Consider the following 17,744-nt stretch of genomic DNA (forward strand, 5'->3'; position numbering starts at 1 on the left):
GTAATCCTCAACATAGGCATATCCCACTAATAATATGATAACTGGATATCCATCTTTTCAAATCTTTTGCAGTGCAGATGCCAAGGTCAGGCATGAACTCCTGTGATAATTCAACTGCTATGGGAAGGGGCTGACCACTTTAATCCAGTTAGGAACAGGGCTGGTTCAAGGTCGGGTTGCAGTTCCTGCTAAGAATCTGTCTACCTCTGATTAGCCCCTGAATTTAAGGAATGTTCCTCCTTGGTTTTCAATTAAGGTTCCACCGGGTTTTGTCTCTTCAGTCCTGTGTGACCACCAAATCTCTCTATTGCCCTCCAGAAGCATTGCTCAGTCTGGGCCAAACCTTCATTTTCATGTACTATTTCTCTTTAAGGAAAGAGTTCAAATTCTCAGTTAACCTCTAACAGGTTTTCTCACCTTCTGTTAAATTTCAATCCTTTCATCATAGCTGCTTCTGCAGCTCTTTGATAACATTAAAATTACTATTTTCTGTATTTACGTAATCATTCTAGTTGTTATCAGTGGAAGCACTGGTTTTTCACTTCTCAGAAATGAGTCACCCAAATAACCTGAAAGCTAGTAAAAGTTTATTCTCCTAGAACATCACCTCCCCTACCTCTGAAAGCCACAATACCTATGTTCTGCTATCTGGGTCAGCTACTGATATTCATTTTGCTCCACAGAAATTTTTTACTTTAATCTGGAGCTAAAAGATATGGTAATCTCAAAATCTGAAAATACAGAGAATTCAGCAATCCTCACTTTTGGGAAACTATCTTGAAGACACAGGTTCACATATGTAAAATGACAACTGTATAGTATTATTCCTCTGTCGCATTAAAGGTAGCAGCAAACCATTAGAAATAGGTGCAGGATTACTTAAATAAACAAGGGCACACCCACCAGAATGCCATGGTACTATTAAAAATAATGAGATTATAAAAAAACTTACAGCTTATATCATAATGATGAGCACAACTGAGAACAAATCCCCTAAAACCAAGAAAAAGATAAGGATACCTGAATTCACCATTGACATTCATCGCTGTACCAGAATTTCTAGTAAGAGCAATTGAGCAAGAAAAAGAAACAGAAGACATCTGAATTGGAAAGGAAGTGGTTAAAGTACCTATTTTCAGATGTCATGACCCTGTGTATAGAAAATCTAAAAAAACCCATAAAAAAGCCATTAGGGCTAATAAATGAATTTAGGAAAACTATATAGTACAAAATAACATTTAAATCATTTATATTTTTATATACCAGCAACAAATAATCTGAAAGGAATAAAAGAAGACCTAAATAAACATAATGACATCACATTTTCATGGTCTGAGAGACATAAAATTAAGATGTTAACAGTACCCAACATAAACTACCAATTCAATGCATTTCCTATCAAAATTCCAGGAGCCTTTTTTTTCCCCCTACAAAATGGAAAAACCAATCCACAAATTCATGTGGAGTTGAAAGAGAACTCAAATAGCCAAAACATTTGGTGGTGGTGGGGTGGGTGGGGGGAGAGGGGGGAAGGTGGAGCATTATCATGTCTTGATTTAAAAGCTTACTAACAATGCTATAGTAACAAAACAGAGTGGTACCAGCATAAGGACAGACAAATAGACTATAGGAATTAAATTAAGCATCCAGAAACAAACATAAATTCATGGCAAACTGATTCATGGTAATGGGGCTAAGACCATTCAATGGATGCAGGGACAACTTAATATCCACATGCAAAAGAAAGAAGATATATATATATATATACACACACATATATATATATAGATAGATCTATATCAATATATATACTATTTATTTCTCTCTCTACCACTGCCACCCGCTGCTTTGGAACCATGGATTGAACCCAGGAGTGCTTAACCACTTAGCCATATCCTCAGTTCTCTTTTTTTATGTTTTTGAGACAGAGTCTCACTATGATGCTTTAGGCCTCATTAAATTACTGATGCTGGCCTTGAACCTGGCAATCCTTCCACTTCAGTCTCCTCAGTCGCTGGAATTACAGGAGTGCACCACCATACTTGGCTAGACCTAAACCAAAAAAATCTTAGAAATGTAAAGATGAATCTTCATAAACCTGGATTTAGGAATGAACTCTTAGATATGAAAGCATAAGCAAAAGCAACAAAAAAAGTTGTACAGTAGAAAATAGGATTTTATTGAAAGCTTTTGTACAACAGGCTGATGGTGTAGCTCAGTAGATTATTTGCCCACCATGAATAAAGTCCTGGGCTCAATACACAGCACAGAGAAAAGGAAGATGAAAGAATAGCTTTTGTGCAGGAAAAGACAATTAACTATAGAATCCAAAAAAAAATTTGCAAATTATCTAACAGATAAGGATTTGATGCCAAAATACCTACAAGCACATAAAAAGATGCTTAAAATCATTAGTTGGTATTAGTGAAATGCAATTCTAACCACCAGACTCCTTATACATTACTGATAGGAATGTCTAAACAGTTCAGTCACTATGAAAAACAGTATGGCAGTTCCTCAAAAAGTTAAATATAGAATTCCCATATGAACTCATTAATTCCACTCAGAGATATATACCCAACAGAAGTATTCAAGAAGTGCATGCACACGATACTCATGTTTCTAAGCAACATTACTCAAAATTCACAGAAGGGGAAAACAGCTCAAATATCCATGGGATAGGAGGAAAAAAAAAATGTGGTCTAAACCATGTTATAAACATACCACAATATTATTTAGTCAAACAAGGTAATGAAGTACTAATACATGATTGGAGGGAAAGCTTTTGAAAACAATGATACGGGGCTGGGATGTGGCTCAGCGGTAGAGCACTTGCCTAGCATGCTTGGTAGGGTTCGATCCTCAGCACCCATAAAAATAAGTGAATGAAATAAAGGTACTGGGTCCAACTGCAACTAAAAAAAATAAATATTAAAAAAAAAAAACAAATGATAAATGAAAGAAGCTAGACACAAGGTCACATATTGTGTAACTTCATTCACACAAAATATCCATAGAGACAGAATGCAGATCGGTGGTTGCCAGGGGCTGGTATGACGGCAGAATGGAAGAAATTGCTCTGGAAAGTGTTTTACTTGAGAGTGTTAGAAATATTTTGGAACTAAATAGAGATGATGGTTGTACAATACTGTGATTGTACTAAATGCCACAAAATTGTTCAGTTTAAAACTTAAAATGTCTATTTTTAACTTGTTTAAAGTTGCCTCAATAAATTTTTAAAAAGAACTTAAGAATGAGCAGAAAACTTGCATTATACCAATCTTCCTCCAGGAAGCAATTATAAACTCTGGAGATTTTTTTTTCCCAATAAACAACTGCCATGAAGACAGTAAATAGTGATCCAATATAGGTAAATATCTAAATAAAGTTACACTTTGAAGAAAGTAATGGTACTGGTTAAATTTCCAAAAAGTAGACAATTTTGCTTAGAGGCAATCCTATCAATGCCACCTGCAGAGAAGCTAAAATTCAGATTGAAATCTGCACTTTCTGGCTGAACAATCAGGACAGTTCAAACAACCTAACAGGAACCATTCTGTGCAACATATCATTACACATTCAGGATAAAATCCAACACTACCAAAGATGCAAAGATACATGGAAATGTTATGTATATATAAGAAAAGCAGTCAGTCAACAGATATCTAGGATAATTTGAAAATCCAAATATAGGGCCATCAATTGTAATCCACTGAACAAAATAGGAAATAAGTCTCTACTGATATGATAAATCACTGTACAAATGAAAAATCTGATGAGGAATGGAATCTTTTATTTTGGTTTGTATATTTTTTTAATTTGTTCAAGTTAGTCATATATGACAGGAGAATGTATTTTGACACATCATACATAAATGGAGTATAACTTCTCATTCTTCTGGTTGTTTATGATGTAGAGTTATACAGGTTGTGTAATCATATATGCACATAGGGTAATAATGTACAATTCATTAATGCTACCATAATTCCTATATCCACTGCTCCTCCCCGCCCTTCAGTCCCCTCTGTCTAATCCATAGTACCTCTAAGGAATGGAATCTTTACATAGTTTTAAATTACTACCCAAAAATATGAAGAGAAAAAAAGAGTACCTTTGCAGCAGGAAGATCCAATACATATCAACTTAATGAAGTGACCAAAGTCAAGTCTAGTAGTAGAGTAAAACAAATCATGTTCCTTCAGATAAGAACAAAGTTTCACTTTTGTTTGTTTGTTTGGGTATTAGAGATTTAACCCAGGGGTGCTTTACCACTGAGTCACATCCCCACATCCCCAGCTTTTTAAACTTTGAAGCAGGGTCTCACTAAGTTGCTTAGGGCCTTGTAAGTTGCTGAGGCTGGACTCAAACTTGAGATCCTCTTGCCTTGGCCTTCTGAGTCTCTGGGATTACAGAGATGCACTACCATGCCTGGCACAAAATTTTACTTCTGCCAAAGATGCAAACCTGAATCTCATTTATAGGAACCATCAGATTAACACGACTTAAGGAACACTATAAAAAACTGGTCTGTATTCTTCAAAAGGATAAGGTTACAAGAGTCAAAGAAAGAGCTGGTTTCTGACCAAGCAAGATCAAAGAAATATGACAACATAAAAACAACACATAATTTTGTATTGAATATCTTTGCTGAAAAAACATTTATGGTCAATTCATGAAATTTAAATGGGTCTGACGATTACACTGCAGTATGTATCATAATTTCCTGATTCTGGAAGTTGTTTTGTGATTATGTTTACACTAATATACTGAATGATAAACAATTTACTCTCAAATGATTCTAGAAACAGTATTTTCAGTATTTGCTATGAGAAACAGATAATAAAGGCACAGTAGTTATGACTTTATGCATATATACACAGTTGACAACTAGGAAGAAATGAGTATATTCCCTGAAAATCTAACTTAACCAAATAATTAGATTAACTGCAAAATCTGAAGACCTTTTATCTACTAAAGAAATTGAACTCATAGTAAAAAAAACTTTCCACTAGAAAACTTCAGGCCCAAATGGTTTTACTTACGAATTCTACCAGACATTTAAGGAAGAAGTAATACCAATTACACTAACTCTTTCAGAATATACAGGAGAGAGTAACTTCCAATCCTTATGAGGCCAACATAATGATACCAGATATTACAAACATTATTAAAAAGTAAACCATAAAAGCTACAAAGACCAGAAAGAAAGGCAAATCCTTCATGAATTGGGAATGAACTGGGGTGGGGGGAGAAAAAAATTATACCACCTAGATTCAAGATTTACTATAGAACTATACTAATCATGATTATGTGATAATAGCCTAAAGAACCCAAATAAATCACTGGAACTGAACAGAAAGCCCAGAAATGGATGACCATTTTAAAGTCACCTAAGGTTTTTATGGAAAGGTAATGTATTGGGGAATGGAAAGTCTTTTCAAAAAATGGTCTGAAGCCACTTACTAACCATATGGTAAACAAAAAGTAAACAAAAGAAATTTAATCTCTAACTTACAACATACACAACCATTAATTTAAGATAGATCTTAGATGTAACTGTAAAAGCTAAATTATAAAGCTCCTAGAAGAAAACAAAGAACATCTTCATGTCCTAGGGTTGAAGCAGAAAAAGATTTCCAAGATACAGAAAGCGGAAAAAAAAAAAAAAGAAACACACACACACAAAAAATTGCTTAACATCAGTAACATAAGGGAGAGGGGTATCAAAACTATAATGAGGGCTGAGGCTATAGCTCATTGGTCGAGCACCTACCTCACGTGTGTAAGGCACTGGGTTGGATCCTCAGCACCACATAAAAATAAATAGATATTGTGTCCAACTACAACTAAAAACAAAATTTTAAAAATGTGAAAAAAAAATCTATAATGAGATACAACTACATACATCTGGAATGACTAAGATTAAAATGACATTACCAAAACACTGATGAGAAGGAGGATCAAATGGCACTTTCACACTTCGTTGGTGAAAATGTAAAACAGTACAATCTCTTTGGAAAACAAACTGTTACATTCAAAAATGGAAAAATCTCGTAGACAATGCTGAATGAAAGAAGTTTTATATACAAAAAGCACATATTGTATGATTCCATTTACATGAAGTCTTATATCAGACAAAACTATCTATACTGAAATAATTAGACCAACAGCTGCCTCTGAGAGGAAGTAGGGTGAGACTTACAGGGAATAGATATGAGGCAATGATCTAAGATGATGAAGATACTATATATCTTAATAGGAGTATGCATTTGTTAAATTTGGCCCAATTATACACTTAAGATGTATGCAAATGTCTATGTAAATTTTACCTCAAAACAAATATCAAATTTAATTAATGAGTTCAAGCTAATGTGTTCAAGGAGTAAGATTATCAATGTATGAAACTTTTTTAGAAATTCATTTAAGAAGTTGTCTGATGGAGGGCAGGGGTTGTAACTCAATGGTAGAGCACTTGCCTAGCACATATGAGGTACTGGGTTTGATCCTCAGCACCACATAAAAATAAATAAATAAAACAAAAGTATTGTGTCCATCTAAAACTTAAAAAAAAAAAAAAGAAGTTAACTGATGGATGTATGTAGGGAGATATATATTTGGTAAAACAATTATAGTAACTTTACTCTGAGTTTGAATCTTTCACAAAAAAAAAAAAAACACTTGAGTATAGGACAGTAAGGAAAATCTTATAATCACACATAGTTATCACAAAGATGTAGTATAATGTTTCATATATTTCATAATTGCTAAAAGAGAATGTGACCTGTGCCCTTCAACCATGTCAATTACTATCATACAACAAATGACTCAGATGTCTTCGGTTGTTTTTTGGGGTTGTTTTTTGGTTTGTTTTGGTACTGGGGATTGAACCCAGGGGCACTTTATCATGGAGTCATATCACCAGCTCTTTTTTTTTTATCTTTTGAGACAGGGCCCTTACTAAGTTGCTGAGGCTGCCCTCAAACATGATCCTCCTGCCTCTCAGCCTTTCAGATTGTTGGGATTACAGGTGTGTACCACTGCACCTGGCTCAGATGTCTTCTACTGTAATACTATTCAACCTATGTAGATCAAAAAAGGAAAAAATGAAAAGATTAAAATAAAAAACTCTAATTAATTTTCCTTAAAAAAATGTTATTTTTCAGGGCTGTAGTTGTGGCTCAGTGGTAGAGTGCTTGCCTAGCATGTAAGGCACTGGGTTCAATCCTCAGCACTACATAAAAATAAATAAAATAAAGATATTGTGTCCATCTACAACTAAAATAAAAAATAAAATAAAAAATGGTACTTTTCAAATATTTTGGCATTATATATACATTTTCTTTAAAATAGTAATTAGCAACTAGAAAGTGTATCAAAAATTTTTAACCTTTATTGCAACTTAGTACTATACTCTGAAGGGACTATAACTAGTTCATGGAGTAATATTTCATAAATTTCAATTCTCAGATGTTCTGAAATTATACATAGCATATGTAAATTCATCTTACCAAGGTATTTGTGTGTGTGTGTGTGTGTATGTGTGCCCGCACCTGCGCGCTCTGGGGATCAAATCCAGAGCCTCATGCATACCAGGCAAGTGCTCTATCAAAGAGATCAAATTTTAAAAATGATAATACAACCTAAAGTAAAATGATTTTCTGGGTGGGAGAGGAAGGGAGGAAGCATTGGGGTAGGAAAGATGTAGAATGACTTGGACACCATTACCCTAAGTACACATATGAATGGTGTGAATATACTCTGTATACAACCAGAGATATGAAAAAATATGTTCTATATATGTAATATTAATCGTAATGCATTCTGCTGTCATATATAATAAATTAGAATAAATTAAAAAAATGACTTCTCTTTTAATTTTTATTTATTTATTTATTTTATTTGGTACCAGGGATTGAATCCAGGGGCGCTTAACCACTGAGCCATATCCCCCAACCCTTTTATTTTTAGACAGGGTCTTACTAAGTTGCTTAATGTTGCTAAGCCAGTCTTAGCTTTGAACTGGCAATTCACCTGCTTCAGCCTCCTGAGTTGCTGGGATTATAGTCATGCACCATCATGCCTGGCTTGATTTCCCTTTTTATATATTATAGTGAATCCTCATTTTCTGGGCTTTCCATGTAATAGAATACCTTTAGTGACTAACAAAGAGAAAACAATCAAGTAGAGATTCTAAAAGAATAGGAACAACATTTTCTACTTAAAAAGATAAAGACAATATATTTTGGTCATAAAAGAAGAATAAAAATATAAATTGAAGAGTTTTAATAACCAAGGACAACAAGAATCCTAAGAGAAACAACAATAAAAACAAACCTAATAGGGAAGTAGAGTACTCTGCTGACCTAGTAACAAATAATACAGTCCAAGCAATTTAAATGTTTTTAAATATGGTTTTTAAAAGCTTACCCTTTTTGCTTCAAAGGTAATTCAAGTTTAAATATAGTAGCATCATTTACAACTGCTTTATACGCCTGCAAAAAATAATTTGAAATGGAATATGAGCATTATTTTGAAGATCTGAGTAAACAGATAAATCAATACACTATTAAAAACATAAAAATACAAGTCAGGTGGTTTTTGTCATTTTGTTTTGTTGTGGTGCTGAGGAAAGAATAGAAGGACTCACAGATCTACATCCTCAGCCCATTTTTTTGTTATTTTAGTTCGGCTTTTTTTGTGGTAGTTGGGATTGAACCCAGGGCCTCTCCCATGCAAAGCAAGCACTCTACCTCTGAACTACACCCCAGCCCCAGCCCAGTTTTTACTTTTAATGGTATGTCTGGTCTCAGAGAATATGTTTTCACAGACTTTGTTCAAAACTGAAATGCACTCTGGCATGCTATAACTATGAATATTCTCAAGTGAGGTATTAAAGCTGCCTGACAAATAATTCACTGTTTTCTCTCATCCTTCTAGACAGTTTTGTACCATTTCCTTTCTCCTCAAACCTCCAATGGTTTCTTCTTCATGAACGCTCAACAAATAATGTAGCTTTCTATTTTACTGATAAAACTTAATCAGAATTTCCTCTTTTTACTAGTTAATTTTTCCCTTTCCATTGTTCCTCTAGTCTTAGCATACTGAACATTGTTATGCTCAACTCCTATAGAATTATTAAATTACCATCTCTAATTTCTTTCTGGCTTTTTTTTTTTGTACCAGGGATTGAACCCAGAGGTGCTTTACCATTGAGCCATATCCCAGCCCTGTTTTTTTTTTTTTTTTTTTTTTTTTTTGAGACAAAGTCTAAGTTCCTGAGAATTTAGGACCTCTCTAAGTTGCTATGGCTGACTCTGAACTTGTGATCCTCCTGCCTCAAAAGCTGAGCTGCTGGGATTACAAGTATATGCCACCACACGAGGCTTTCTTTTCTGCATTCTTATTGAAAACCACTAATCAGGCTTTCAGACCACCAGTCCACCCAACTACTCTTGTAAAAGTCACTCACAACCTCAATGTTGGTAAAAACAATAATTAACAATTTCCATTAATTCTACCTATCAGTAGCGTTTTAAAATAGCAATGTTACACTTTTTTTTCCCCCCCTGTTTTCAAGCACACTACACTCTCCTGGTCATTCTCCTTCCTCCTGCATAAATGATGGTTCTTCATTTTTCTAACAACTAAATATCTGAATGCCATATTCTCTTTTCAATCTTCACTCATTACTTTGGTGATTGTAGGCAGTATTAATGATTTAAAAATCGCCTACATAATGGAGCTGCAAAAAATTATTTTTCCAATTCTGCTCTCTCCCTTAAACTTAAAATTTCCACATGGATACTTAACAGACATTTCAAAGTTAATTTGTTCAAAACTGACTGTCTGATTTCTCTGCAACTATATCCCCAAAACTTATTTCTCCAAAAGTCTTACCCATCATATTATATGTTATTTTAAATATTCAGATTAATGAATCTGAATGCCATGCTTTAATGGTCTCTATCACCTTACACATTTAATTCATTAGCAAGTCCTGTAGAGTCTTTTATCATAATATAATCTTAATCCCAGTGATCCCTTCTCTGGGAATATACACAAAGGAAATAAAATCACTACTTTATTAATTTATTTTTTTACATCACCACTTTATAAAGATATCTGCACTCCTTTGCTATTTGTATCATTATTCACAATTGCCAAGAGATAAAAACAACCAACCTAAGTGTTCACTGACAGATAAATGGATAAAGAAACTAGAGTACATATATAAAATGGAATATTATTCAGCCCTAAAAAGAGTGACATCTTGTCATTTGCTACAACATGAACAAACCTGGAAAATACATGCTAAGTGAAATAAGCCAGACAAAGAAAAACATTTTGCATGATCTTATGTATATGTAGAATAAAAGTAAATTAAAAAATACAAAGGTACAGAACAAACAATGGTTATCAGAGATGGGAATGGGAAGTAGAGCAGGGAGGAAATGGAGAAATGCAGGTTAGAGAATACAAAGCAGTGGATATACAGGATAAACAAGTTTAGAGACCTAACAATGTACAACATAAGGATTACAACTAATAACATATTACTGTATATAGGACTCAGGCTAATGAATTCATTTTAGCTGCCTTTGCTACTAAAAAATTAAAACAAAACATGTGACACAGTGGATGTTAACTGAACTTCACTCAGCAACTTTCTACTGTCTATATGTAGTCCACAATGTCATGTTTAAACTTAAATATATACAACTAAAAAATGAGAGGAAGGAAGGTGGGGAGGGAGGAAAGGAGGGAGAAAAGGAGGAGGATGGAAGAAAAGAGACATTAAATTTGAGAACTCAATAGGATGTTAGAGAAAGTTAGTAAGACGACAATGGCCTGGCATAACATCAGTGTGGACAGAGATTAGCACTCTAAGAACATGATTTAAAGACAGAGCTCATGCGTTTGGGGGGTAGGGGTCAGCCAAAGCATCTCTGAGAAGTCACTTTTAGAGGTTATTGTCCCTTTTATCGTTAAGTCCCAAGCCACACAGCTAGTGAAACACATTTTGCCAATCCTCTTCGACATTCCCAGACTTTTTCCATTGTTCATATCTGTATCTGTACCTTAAAGATGTTTTTTCTAAATCTGGAAATATGTGCAGATAGCAGGTTAGAAAATGTCAGAAAATCAACACTTTCTGGGTGGGGTAATTTGAACAGTTTTTAAAAACTTTCACAAAGTTTCCCTGCAGGATTAAGCTATAGTAGCTCATTGCAGATATGACAAAAAAGAAAAAATTTGACAAAAAATATGACAAAAAAGAAAAAAATTTTGTTGGCTACAGTTCCTTCTATCATTTTCTGTTTTCACCTGTGCTCCCTCAATTTTCCAAATAAATTACTTGCATTAAAAAAAAACTTTTTTTTAACCACTTTTGACCACCTCTCCATCACTGTAAGTCTCCAACATCATTTATTTGATTATCTCGTGTTCTTGCTGCTTCTCGACTTTCTTCACTTTTTAAGAAATTTCCCCAGTAGTCCTGTTAATATGTAAGCCAGGTCCTATGACTCTCTTCAAACTCTTTTGATGACTTCCCTTCCTACTCACAGTAAAAACCAAACTCCTTACAAGATCTGGGATCCTGTGTGACTTCATTTCCTACTATTCTCGCCTTCACTCCCATCTACTCTGGCCACAATGACTTCTGCTGTTCCTGGATTATGACAGGTAATTTTCCTGCTTAAAGCCCTTGCATCTGCTGTTTAATCTGGCTGCAACACTCGCCCCTTGGTCAGTCCCATAAACTTATTCCTTTCAGTCTCAATTTAAAGCTCACCACAAAAGCCTCTGTAGAGTACTTAAGACTTTAAACCACCTCATCACCTTCACATTCCATTAATTATTTCCCTAATTATGTTCTTAATTATCTAAAACAAACAAAAGAGTGAGGAAAAAAAATCAACTAGAGAAAGCTGATTGTCCTTTCAGAGTCACAGGAAAAAAGTCAAAATTGGAAAATAATAAAAGGTAGTTGAAGAGGGGACAAAACTAATGGCAATTTTTCATGATAGGTTTATGACATTTAAAAAGTATTCTCAGGATAATATGATGTTTCATTATCTTTGCCCCATGCTAGTGAGGATGGGAAAAGATGGTTCATTATGCAAATTCTTCCCTGGGAAGCAAAGACAAAGGTGACATTACTCTGGAAGGAGTCTTATAAGAGGACAAAGAATGGAAGAATCAACTCTACATGTAATGAGCTGGAGACAGGTGGGGTATAACAGAGAAGTTCCAGATGAAGTATACATTGAATTAAGTCTTTGGAAAGATGAATAGGAATTCAATAATCAGCAATATTCAAAAACAGGACAACATTCCTGGGAAAAATGAAGAAGAGAATAATTTTTAAGCTAAGTTCTTGTTCAGAAGGATATCCAATGCTTACAAAAAGTCACCAAACCAAATATAATAAATACACTATGTTCACTAAAGAAAAAAATAGAGTTGCTAGGTTTTTAGTTTGAGATTTAATAGCATGATAATTAATGCTTATTATGCCAGGCACAGTGGTGCATGCCTTATAATCCCTCAGCTCGGGAGGCTGAGGATCGTAAGTTCAAAGCTGGCCTTAACAACTTAGTGAGGTCCTGAGCAACTTAAATAAAATAAAAAATGTTTTTAAAAAAGGGATCTGGGATGTGGTTCAGTGGTTAATTATCCCTGGGTTTAATCCCTGGTAACAAAAAGCAAAACAAATCAAAACAAAGCAGTAATTAAAACAGAAGCACTTTTAATATAAAATGTCAATATACAGAAATGGATACCTTATCTCTTGCAGTAAGAAATCGTGGATCATCCTGAAAAGCTTCTTTGACAAGTTTACTAAATCTATTGAATAGCGTAAGCAACTGTTCAACATATTTCTCAGAGTCCTGAAAAAAAAAATGTTTTACATTTAACTGAGTTTAATAATGGAATTCACTGTGACATTTTTGTACATGCATATATTGTACATTGTTCATGTTTCTCTATCCTAATTATGTTATCCTAATTACTCTCTCCCCAACTTCTTTCTATTCCCAATTTTTCTAGTCTTTTCCCAGTCCTTAAGTCTCCTTTCTACTTTCTGGCCTTCTTTTTAAAATTGAGTTTTAAAAGGAAAATAATTATACAAAAATGAGAAAATATAATTTTAATATAAGACTATAGTCTTAAAACGAGGGAAATTTTTTCTTAAAAATAAAAGGTGTTCCAATATTACTATTTTGCCATTTCAATTATTATTTTAAATACTTGATCCTGCATTTAAAAAATAATCTTGATATACTTCTATCATTGCCAGTGGAGAAAACTTACAGTAGTAATAGTTTCAGCAGCTGCTACCATATCTGCCAATCCAGCACTAATGATATGTTCTTCCAAGTCTTTCAACATTGGCTCTATCCCATTAGGAACTTTGTCCATCAATGAAAACATTAAATGTAACTCTGAAAGGACAGAACATACTCATATAATTATTTTATTCACTAGAATAAATATTCTCTCTGAATTACATCATGAAATGCCTGTGGTAATAAGAATTTGGAGAGATATTAATTAGAAGTTTATAAAGGTAATAGTATTATGTGAGTACAATTAGTTAGGAGTTGTAATTATAACTTCCTGATCTATCTTCTCAGTTTGACAAAAATTATTTTTTAAAAATATAATTAAACATTATTACCCTATGTACATATATAACTATATGACTGATGTGATTCTACACCATGTACAACAAGAATGAGAAATTATACTCCATTATATATGATGTATTAAAGTGCATTCTACTGTCATGTATAAATAATTAAAACAAATTAAACAAATTAAAAAATATCTAATTAAAAGTGATCACAAACTGTAAAACCCAATTCCATTTGACCTCCCATAACATTTTTTTTTGGTGGTGGTGCTGGAGATTGAACTCAGGGCCTCACACATGCTAGGCACTGAGCCACTGAGCCACATTCCCAATCTGAGATAAAATATTTTTTATTTTAGAAAGCATAAAAGTACCGAAGTTTAGACAGAAGACTAGTACATTTCATAAAGTAGTTGTAATATTACATATATAGCCATATAATTAAAGGGTTAAAAAATTACAAGTAGTAAAAATTATAAAAGAAATATGGTAGAGATAATATAAAACTGTATTCATAATTTTTCAATTCACAAAGCACTTTTTCCTGTTATATATCACTTAATTGACACAAAAACCTTACTTAACAGTACTGATTAACACTAAGTATAAATCCATGATTATAGAGAGTTCAACATGGATCACACCTACTTTACTTATACTGGCATATAAAATTCAAACATTTCACTTGTGCCAACGAGTAGCTTTCTCCCTACCCACATCTCCAGTATTGGGGATTGAATTCAGGGGCTTTCTACCACTGAGCTACAACCTGCCTTTTTAGTTTTTGAGACAGGTTCTCACTAAATTGCCAAATCTGATCTCAAATTTGAGATCCTCCTGTCTTAGCCTCCCAAGTAGCTGGGATTATAGGCATGTGCCATAGCACCTGACTGAAATGCAACTAAAGATTAAAGGGGACCTTGCAGTTAAACACAATAAAATCTAGAAAATACACCAAAATGTTAAAAGTGGTTCTCTAAGGATAAAAAGGAATATGAGCAATTTTTTTGTTTTATTAAAATACTTGCTGTCTACCAAAATACCTTTCTTTAAAAAATTTTCAATTGGAGGAAGGTAAGAGAATAAAAATTATTAACACAAAGTATTTCATTAGTTTCTAAAAATATTTACCACAAGATTCCACAAAAAAGTCAAATACCAGGGCTGGGGTTACAGCGCAGTGGTAGAGTGCTCGCCTAGAGTGTGTGAGGCACTGGGTTGGATTCTCAGCACCACATATAAATAAATTAATTAAATAAAGGTCCATTAACATCTAAAAAATATTTATTAAAAAATGTCAAATACCTAGTCCTATCCTATACTGTAAATTTACAATTTAAATTGGTCTTTAAATGCAGAGTTCAACTTTTGAGAAAAAAATGGGAAATTCACCACATACACCTAAAGAAATGAAATGCTTACAAATGAAATTTGCAAACTCCTTAACAGTCTTTCTGTCTTAAATATTTTACCATTTTCTTTAAGCTTAGGTTATGCTAACAAATATGCCTATGTGTAAAAGAATAATCTAACAGCAATTTATTTAGTGACCTGCTTCAAAGACACTCTTAAAACAGAAAAGTTTTATGTGATGTTTTACCTACTTTCAGTTTCATTTCGCTTGATCATGCCTTGGCACTCTGCTAAGATAGTCTCTTTAAATGATGTCACCAGGGCATTTACACAGCATTCCATGAGCTGAAACACAGTAAAAATTAGTCATGGCTACTCTAATTTTTATAGCACTAATCTATCCAACACACAAAATAAACCATGTTATTCAATAGAAAAAAATTAAGTAAACTAAAATAGATTTTACTTACCTTTATTATAGGATTATTGAGGACGGATACTTTATCCTAGTTTACCAAAGTATATTTCTCTCTAAGAATAATGCTATAGAACTTAGGTTCTCTTTAGAAATTTTAACAAAAGTCCCCAAGGAGGGGAGAAAAAACTAAAAATATACAAAAACAAAATTAAAAAAAATTTTGATTAATTTATCCTATCTGGAGAGAACCTATACTAGAATTAGATTCTAAAATATAGTGACATTCATTTAACAAACTATTACTGAATACCTACCACATGAGTGGGCATCAAAGAAATGTTTAGAAGACACAAAAGAGTAAGATATAACCCCTGTTCTGGAAAAGATCACTATCTAATTGAAGGTGAAAAGGAAAGTGCTCCCACAGGATAATATCTAAATTGGATCTTGAAAAATTAGTATAAGTCCTAAAATTAACTGCGAATTCTAGGGAAAAGAAGGTGCACATGGAAGGGAAGACACAGCAGAAGTCGGGAAAGGAGGGAGAGAACCACAAACATGAACAAAAACCTAAGGTTTGGGATTTTATTCTACAGCTAGGAAAGAAAGAACCAAGAAAGGTTTAAACAGAGGATAAAAATAATGAGATTCTCATCTCCTCAAGTCACTGTTACAGATCCGTGTCACAAGAGGAAGGCAGGTGGTATGCAGTGGGTGCAAAAGACTGGTAAAATACTTCAAGTAAGATGGTGTCCAGAATTCTCGGAGGCCATCAGGAAAAATCCCCTAAAGGGAGCAAAAGATATCCACACTATTCCTGCTCCTTCCTTGTTATGCAATTACTTATTCCTCTTGAAGGGATCAAATAAAATAGGCTGTGAGTTCTGAAGTAAGATATCTTAAGGCTGATGTATCTCTTCTGAAAAACAGATAACCTATCTGTATTAGGGGGGTAAGTATTTTTGTCTTAAAATTCTTTGTTAAAAATTCCTCTCTTGGGGCTGGGGATGTGGCTCAAGCGGTGGCGCGCTCGCCTGGCATGCGTGCGGCCCGGGTTGGATCCTCAGCACCACAAACAAAGATGTTGTGTCCAACGAAAACTAAAAAAAAAATGAATATTGAAAAATTCTCTTTCTCTCTTAAAAAAAATTCCTCTTGGAATCGATATAATGTTGATAAGTACTTAATTTGAATTTAATTAATAAGTCATAATTACACTATTCTTCCTATTTTAAAAAATATTTTAAAATTTTCCTTTAATAAAAAAGCTTTTTTCCTTCAAGGTTCTCTAATCCACGTATCTATCTCATTTCTGTCCTACCAAAAAATACAGACTTGAAATGGTTGACAAATTCTTGCCTTGTAATGTGGGAAGCTCCTCCAGTCTATATTAGCCCTGGAATATGCACAAGTAAACACTCCTACCCTTCTGCAGCAAAACCTGAATGAGAACGGGCAAAGCTAACTGTATGTAACTACTGGAGGACAAAGAAAAATTGCAATTTAAATAAATTTTAGGCCTCAGTCTCTGATCTGTTTTCTATTTCACTGAAAATTTTCACCTTGCATATTATCCTGGTCAGTCCAAATTTTTCAGATTCCAAAAATGTCAACCACTGTTTCAAACTGTTTACTGTGGAATCATGCTTTCTTTCTTTCTTTTTTTTTTTGTGGTGGTGCTGAGAATTGGCCCATAGCTCAGAACATGATAGGCAAGCACTCTACCACTGATCTATACTCCCAGCCCTTTTTATTCATTCATTTTGTTTTTTAGAGACAGATCTTACTAAGTTGCTCAAGCTGGCCTTGAACTTGGGAACCTTTTTCCTCAGTCTCCTCACAAAAGAAATACAAACAGTGCCTCAGAAGTATGCCACTATGCCCAGCATGAAATCAGTTTCAATGGCTGTAACCAGTTTATTTACTTTTATTATTTAAATGACACAGAACAGGAAAAAAAAAATAGAACACATCACACATTGTAACAACAAAACTTTTGTTTCAGATTATGTGCAAATGAACAAAGAACAGTAACCTGAAGTACAAAATGTATTTCTTATTGTGGATTATAATGAGGATTAAAAGAATAGACTAAACTGACAAAATATTGAAGAAAACTACACAGAACTTGGTAACTGTTTAGATAAAAGGCATTAGGGAAATAAAAGGTGTTGAAGTAGTTTTCAGCTTGAGGAGTTAAACAATTATTATAGGTAGGTTTATGAGTGCTTACTTATACACTAGGCATAAGGCTAAATTCTTTACATCTATTATCTAATTTAACAAGCACGACCACCTTATAAAACAGCTATTTAATTTATGTAGACATAGGCT

At 33.8% G+C, this 17,744-nt stretch overlaps 1 protein-coding gene across 3 annotated transcripts in view; it reads right to left on the reverse strand.

The window, feature by feature from the left end:
- The window catches only part of Cul5 (cullin 5), an 83,839-nt gene that overhangs the window by 15,613 nt on the left and 50,482 nt on the right, over positions 1-17,744 (reverse strand). For all 3 annotated transcript variants that reach the window (XM_076846448.2, XM_076846450.2, XM_076846449.1), the window contains 4 exons: positions 15,244-15,337; positions 13,318-13,448; positions 12,786-12,893; positions 8,428-8,492 (listed from right to left, as the gene is read on the reverse strand). In XM_076846448.2, coding sequence (XP_076702563.1) covers positions 8,428-8,492; positions 12,786-12,893; positions 13,318-13,448; positions 15,244-15,337 — 398 coding nt within the window. The remainder of the gene's footprint in view (positions 1-8,427; positions 8,493-12,785; positions 12,894-13,317; positions 13,449-15,243; positions 15,338-17,744) is intronic.

This window comes from Callospermophilus lateralis, chromosome 2, assembly GCF_048772815.1.
Source record: "Callospermophilus lateralis isolate mCalLat2 chromosome 2, mCalLat2.hap1, whole genome shotgun sequence".
NCBI classification, from domain to species: Eukaryota; Metazoa; Chordata; class Mammalia; order Rodentia; family Sciuridae; genus Callospermophilus; species Callospermophilus lateralis.